Here is a 7941-nt window from a genome sequence, read left to right as displayed (position 1 = left end):
GATTCATCTATTTAGTCAATATCTATATATTTAAAAACAATATCTGATTCATCTATTTAGTCAATATCTATATATTTAAAAACAATATCTGATTCATCTATTTAGTCAATATCTATATATTTAAAAACAATATCTGATTCATCTATTTAGTCAATATCTATATATTTAAAAACAATATCTGTCAATATCTATATATTTAAAAACAATATTTCATCTATTTAGTCAATATCTATATATTTAAAAACAATATCTGATTCATCTATTTAGTCAATATCTATATATTTAAAAACAATATCTGATTCATCTATTTAGTCAATATCTATATATTTAAAAACAATATCTGATTCATCTATTTAGTCAATATCTATATATTTAAAAACAATATCTGATTCATCTATTTAGTCAATATCTATATATTTTAAAAACAATATCTGATTCATCTATTTAGTCAATATCTATATATTTAAAAACAATATCTGATTCATCTATTTAGTCAATATCTATATATTTAAAAACAATATCTGATTCATCTATTTAGTCAATATCTATATATTTAAAAACAATATCTGATTCATCTATTTAGTCAATATCTATATATTTAAAAACAATATCTGATTCATCTATTTAGTCAATATCTATATATTTAAAAACAATATCTGATTCATCTATTTAGTCAATATCTATATATTTAAAAACAATATCTGATTCATCTATTTAGTCAATATCTATATATTTAAAAACAATATCTGATTCATCTATTTAGTCAATATCTATATATTTAAAAACAATATCTGATTCATCTATTTAGTCAATATCTATATATTTAAAAACAATATCTGATTCATCTATTTAGTCAATATCTATATATTTAAAAACAATATCTGATTCATCTATTTAGTCAATATCTATATATTTAAAAACAATATCTGATTCATCTATTTAGTCAATATCTATATATTTAAAAACAATATCTGATTCATCTATTTAGTCAATATCTATATATTTAAAAACAATATCTGATTCATCTATTTAGTCAATATCTATATATTTAAAAACAATATCTGATTCATCTATTTAGTCAATATCTATATATTTAAAAACAATATCTGATTCATCTATTTAGTCAATATCTATATATTTAAAAACAATATCTGATTCATCTATTTAGTCAATATCTATATATTTAAAAACAATATCTGATTCATCTATTTAGTCAATATCTATATATTTAAAAACAATATCTGATTCATCTATTTAGTCAATATCTATATATTTAAAAACAATATCTGATTCATCTATTTAGTCAATATCTATATATTTAAAAACAATATCTGATTCATCTATTTAGTCAATATCTATATATTTAAAAACAATATCTGATTCATCTATTTAGTCAATATCTATATATTTAAAAACAATATCTGATTCATCTATTTAGTCAATATCTATATATTTAAAAACAATATCTGATTCATCTATTTAGTCAATATCTATATATTTAAAAACAATATCTGATTCATCTATTTAGTCAATATCTATATATTTAAAAACAATATCTGATTCATCTATTTTAGTCAATATCTATATATTTAAAAACAATATCTGATTCATCTATTTAGTCAATATCTATATATTTAAAAACAATATCTGATTCATCTATTTAGTCAATATCTATATATTTAAAAACAATATCTGATTCATCTATTTAGTCAATATCTATATATTTAAAAACAATATCTGATTCATCTATTTAGTCAATATCTATATATTTAAAAACAATATCTGATTCATCTATTTAGTCAATATCTATATATTTAAAAACAATATCTGATTCATCTATTTAGTCAATATCTATATATTTAAAAACAATATCTGATTCATCTATTTAGTCAATATCTATATATTTAAAAACAATATCTGATTCATCTATTTAGTCAATATCTATATATTTAAAAACAATATCTGATTCATCTATTTAGTCAATATCTATATATTTAAAAACAATATCTGATTCATCTATTTAGTCAATATCTATATATTTAAAAACAATATCTGATTCATCTATTTAGTCAATATCTATATATTTAAAAACAATATCTGATTCATCTATTTAGTCAATATCTATATATTTAAAAACAATATCTGATTCATCTATTTAGTCAATATCTATATATTTAAAAACAATATCTGATTCATCTATTTAGTCAATATCTATATATTTAAAAACAATATCTGATTCATCTATTTAGTCAATATCTATATATTTAAAAACAATATCTGATTCATCTATTTAGTCAATATCTATATATTTAAAAACAATATCTGATTCATCTATTTAGTCAATATCTATATATTTAAAAACAATATCTGATTCATCTATTTAGTCAATATCTATATATTTAAAAATATCAATATTTAAAAACAATATCTGATTCATCTATTTAGTCAATATCTATATATTTAAAAACAATATCTGATTCATCTATTTAGTCAATATCTATATATTTAAAAACAATATCTGATTCATCTATTTAGTCAATATCTATATATTTAAAAACAATATCTGATTCATCTATTTAGTCAATATCTATATATTTAAAAACAATATCTGATTCATCTATTTAGTCAATATCTATATATTTAAAAACAATATCTGATTCATCTATTTAGTCAATATCTATATATTTAAAAACAATATCTGATTCATCTATTTAGTCAATATCTATATATTTAAAACAATATCTGATTAATCTATTTAGTCAATATCTATATATTTAAAAACAATATCTGATTCATCTATTTAGTCAATATCTATATATTTAAAAACAATATCTGATTCATCTATTTAGTCAATATCTATATATTTAAAAACAATATCTGATTCATCTATTTAGTCAATATCTATATATTTAAAAACAATATCTGATTCATCTATTTAGTCAATATCTATATATTTAAAAACAATATCTGATTCATCTATTTAGTCAATATCTATATATTTAAAAACAATATCTGATTCATCTATTTTAGTCAATATCTATATATTTAAAAACAATATCTGATTCATCTATTTAGTCAATATCTATATATTTAAAAACAATATCTGATTCATCTATTTAGTCAATATCTATATATTTAAAAACAATATCTGATTCATCTATTTAGTCAATATCTATATATTTAAAAACAATATCTGATTCATCTATTTAGTCAATATCTATATATTTAAAAACAATATCTGATTCATCTATTTAGTCAATATCTATATATTTAAAAACAATATCTGATTCATCTATTTAGTCAATATCTATATATTTAAAAACAATATCTGATTCATCTATTTAGTCAATATCTATATATTTAAAAACAATATCTGATTCATCTATTTAGTCATTATCTATATATTTAAAAACAACATCTGATTAATCTATTTAGTCAATATCTATATATTTAAAAACAATATCTGATTCATCTATTTAGTCAATATCTATATATTTAAAAACAATATCTGATTCATCTATTTAGTCAATATCTATATATTTAAAAACAATATCTGATTCATCTATTTAGTCAATATCTATATATTTAAAAACAATATCTGATTCATCTATTTAGTCAATATCTATATATTTAAAAACAATATCTGATTCATCTATTTAGTCAATATCTATATATTTAAAAACAATATCTGATTCATCTATTTAGTCAATATCTATATATTTAAAAACAATATCTGATTCATCTATTTAGTCAATATCTATATATTTAAAAACAATATCTGATTCATCTATTTAGTCAATATCTATATATTTAAAAACAATATCTGATTCATCTATTTAGTCAATATCTATATATTTAAAAACAATATCTGATTCATCTATTTAGTCATTATCTATATATTTAAAAACAACATCTGATTAATCTATTTAGTCAATATCTATATATTTAAAAACAATATCTGATTCATCTATTTAGTCAATATCTATATATTTAAAAACAATATCTGATTCATCTATTTTAGTCAATATCTATATATTTAAAAACAATATCTGATTCATCTATTTAGTCAATATCTATATATTTAAAAACAATATCTGATTCATCTATTTAGTCAATATCTATATATTTAAAAACAATATCTGATTCATCTATTTTAGTCACCAGTTGCGTTTGTTGCTGTTTAAGACGAAGGAGGATAAAAAAAAATTGTATTACATTATTTATTATATCATTACTTGTTTTCTATTACAGCATATTGTACGATTGTCACTCATATATCACCTTCGCTCAACCTAACATCGATATATTTAGGCTGTTTATTTGACATGCTACTCTAATTTTCCCCTGTATCCGTCACGAGGTTGCCTACAGCCTATGAATGAACGTTTACAACGTAGGGTCGAGAGAATTGGGAGTAATCAAGGCCGATAGACCGTGACGACAGCGCGTTGTACACTGTTGCCTGCATCTAGCTGCTCTGGGAGTGTAATCATTAGTCCAGCAGTTGCAAACAAGAGTTTCTATTGGACAAAGGTGTTCAGCTGCATTCGATGCTAGCTAAGTAAGTGGGGGGAAAATATGTACTATGAAATATAGCTTGCTCCCTCTCTCTCTTGCCCTTCATTTTGGAATAAATTAATTTGTTGTTTCTCTCTCTCTGAGTCAACTATTCACCACATGTTATACACTGCAGTGGTAGCTGGCTGTAGCTTATGCTTTCAGGACTAGATTCATTCTCTGATCCTTTCATTGGGTGGGCAGCATGTCAGTTTATGCTACAGAGAGTTCTGATAGGTTGGAGTCTATGGAAGGGAGTGTCTCTGATGGGAACTCCCTTCCATCTCATATTGCTGAAATAAACAGCAAACCTGGTTTCAAAAAACAGATAAAGCAACACCTCTCCCCTATTGGACCAAGACAGTGTGTCTGTATGTACTGTATGTGCCTTTAAATGTATGTAGTTCTGTCCTTGAGCTGTTCTTGTCTATTGATGTTCTGTATTACGTCATTCTGTATTATGTCATTCTGTATTATGGTTCATGTTTTGTGTGGACACCAGGAAGAGTAGTTGCTGCTTTTGCAACAGCTATCGGGGATTCTAATAAAATACCAAATAGGCTGGAGGACGTTCTCTGGAAGCTGTCATAATTATATATATATATATGCCATTTAGCAGACGCTTTTATCCAAAGTGACTTACAGTCATGTGTGCATACATTCTACGTATGGGTGGTCCCGGGGGATCGAACCCACTACCCTAGCGTTACAAGCGCCATGCTCTACCAACTGAGCTACAGAAGGACCATAAGTCTATGGAAGAGGGTGAGAACCATGAGCCTCCTAGGTTTTGTATTGAAGTTAACGTTCCCAGAGGAGGGTGGAAGCTAGCTGTCCTCCGGCTACAGAGTTCTGTTGAGGCTACTGTAGACCTTCATTGCAAAACGGTGTGTTTCAATCAATTATTTGGTGAAATTGATAAATTTAGTATAGTTTATCTAAACGTTTTTTTAAATGTTTCACTTTTTATGAAATTCACTGAGGAAGATCCTCCCTTTTCCTCCTCCGAGGAGCCTCCACTGTCTTTCACATCTCTACCAGTGTGTATGGGTTTAGAGGCTAGGAGGCCATTTGTGATTGGCAGTGATGGAAAAAGTACCCAATTGTCCTACTTGAGAAAAAGTAAAAGATACCTTTAAAGTAAAAGTGAAAGTCACCCAGTAAAATACTACTTGAGTAAAAGTATACAATTATTTGGTTTTAAATATATTTAAGTATCAAAAGTACAAGTATGAATCATTTCAAATTCCTTAAATTGAGAAAAATAGACGGCACAATTGTCTAGTTTTTCCTTTTTTTAAATGTATGGACACAATCCAACACTCAGACATCCTTTTCAAATGAATTATATGTGTTAGTTCGTCAGATCAGAGGCAGCAGGGATGACCAGGGATGTCATCTTGATAAGTGTTGTAAATTGGACCATTTCCTGTCCTGCTAAGCATTAAAATTGTAACAAGTACTTTTGGGTGTCAGGGAAAATGTATGGAGTAAAAAAGTACATTTAAAAAATAAGTCACTCATTGCTTCAAGCCACACCCACCACAACGGGAGCAAACGTTAAACGTTAAAAGTCTGTTCAAGAATGTTTTTTTTTGGGGGTGGGGGTGGGGGTGTCGTTCATTACAAACCGTTCCGCAACGTAGTAAACGTTCAAGCGAACTGAACGCACCTCCCGTTGCTAAGGGGAGAGAAGCTACAGAACCTGGTTAAAGGGTTACCAGGAAGGAGCTATCGAGTTAAGGGAGGAGTTTAGTTACCTGGGAACACTTTGAGAGGTCTGTTAATCTCCAGGCTGAGGACCAGGGCGCTGGCTGTGATGCTGAAGATCTGTCGGGGGGCAAAGTTCACTCCGTCGTTCACCTGGAAGTTGAACCCTCCAGACATGGCACCTGTTAGTGGGAACCAAAATAATCACTTCTGGTTACCATGGCACCTATTAGTGGGAACCACACAAATGAAACAAACAGCTCTGGGGCGGCAGGGTAGCCTAGTGGTTAGAGCGTTGGACTAGTAACCGGAAGGTTGCAAGTTCAAACCCGTTGGACTAGTAACCGGAAGGTTGCAAGTTCAAACCCCCGAGCCGACAAGGTACAAATCTGTCGTTCTGCCCCTGAACAGGCAGTTAACCCACTGTTCCTAGGCCGTCATTGAAAATAAGAATTTGTTCTTAACTGACTTGCCTGGTTAAATAAAGGTAAAAAAAAAAAAATCCCTTCGGCCCCAAGACAATAAGCTTCAAGGGCCACTAGTTATCAAGCGTCTCAGAGTAGGAGTAATGGTCCAGGTTCAGTCTTGAGTTTTACATCATAATGAATAAGGCTATATGGACGGGGGAGGGGGGGCATGATCCTAGACTCTGAGGGGGGAAAAAAAGTATATCTTGAATATAAAAAGTGTCTTCGCTTGTCCCCATAGGAGAAACCTTTCCACAGAGGGTTCTACATGTACTACTATAGTACACCCTTCTGGTATCTAATATAATAATAATAATATATGCCATTTAGCAGACGCTTTTATCCTAAGCGACTTACAGTCATGTGTGCATACATTCTACATATGGGTGGTCCCGGGGATCGAACCCACTACCCTGGCGTTACAAGCGCCATGCTCTACCAACTGAGCTACACAGGACTACTACAGTACACCCCTCTGGTATCTACTACAGTACACCCCTCTGGTATCTACTACTATACCCCTCTGGTATCTACTACTACAGTACACCCCTCTGGTATCTACTACTATAGTACACCCCTCTGGTATCTACTACTACAGTACACCCCTCTGGTATCTACTACTACAGTACACCCCTCTGGTATCTACTAATACAGTACACCTCTCTGGTATCTTCTACTCCATCCAACTCCGCTAGAAGACTAAGTTTGTACAGGTTTAGGATCAGATCTTACCACTGTGGACGAACAGCAGCTGTCCCAGATGGATGTGTTGCAGGGTGAAGTTCAGGAGCGGCCTGGCGGGCGCTCTTCAGCGCCAGGTGGCCATTAGAGGCGAAGTCACTATCACCTGCAGCTCCTCAGGGGGCGTGTCCTCATCCTGGGCATCCAGGTCGTCAGAGCGGATCTCTGTGACCGACCCCACCCACACCTGGGGAGACAACCAATCAAATCACTCACAAACTTGAGGCAACCAATCAAATACTTATATCTGTCACTGACCCCCCCCCATCCACGCCTTAGGAGACAACCAAATCAAACACATTTAAAGGCCTTTTTTGTTTTCAACATATTTTTAATTGGTCAATTCCAATATCCATCTTACTCCCACGTTGTTTAAAAGCCCTCTTCACCATATGTCACAAAGGGCTTGACTGTAACCGAGCCAAGACCCAACTGTTAAAGGAAGCAAGTTACTAAGTGAAGCCTG

At 29.8% G+C, this 7941-nt stretch overlaps 1 protein-coding gene across 1 annotated transcript in view; it reads right to left on the bottom strand.

Moving 5' to 3' along the window:
* LOC124023947 (chondroitin sulfate proteoglycan 4-like) overlaps nt 1-7528 on the bottom strand; it is a 35327-nt gene extending 27799 nt beyond the window's left edge. Inside the window, exons 1-2 of the mRNA XM_046338113.1 lie at nt 7467-7528; nt 6318-6449 (exon numbers count right to left, since the gene is read on the bottom strand). Of these exons, the coding sequence (XP_046194069.1) occupies nt 6318-6444 (127 nt within the window). The 5' untranslated portion in view covers nt 6445-6449; nt 7467-7528. The remainder of the gene's footprint in view (nt 1-6317; nt 6450-7466) is intronic.
* Nucleotides 7529-7941: the final 413 nt, after the last annotated feature.

Source organism: Oncorhynchus gorbuscha, unplaced genomic scaffold (genome assembly GCF_021184085.1).
Source record: "Oncorhynchus gorbuscha isolate QuinsamMale2020 ecotype Even-year unplaced genomic scaffold, OgorEven_v1.0 Un_scaffold_1732, whole genome shotgun sequence".
In the NCBI taxonomy this organism is placed as follows: domain Eukaryota; kingdom Metazoa; phylum Chordata; class Actinopteri; order Salmoniformes; family Salmonidae; genus Oncorhynchus; species Oncorhynchus gorbuscha.
This window is presented reverse-complemented; position numbering and strand designations above follow the sequence as displayed.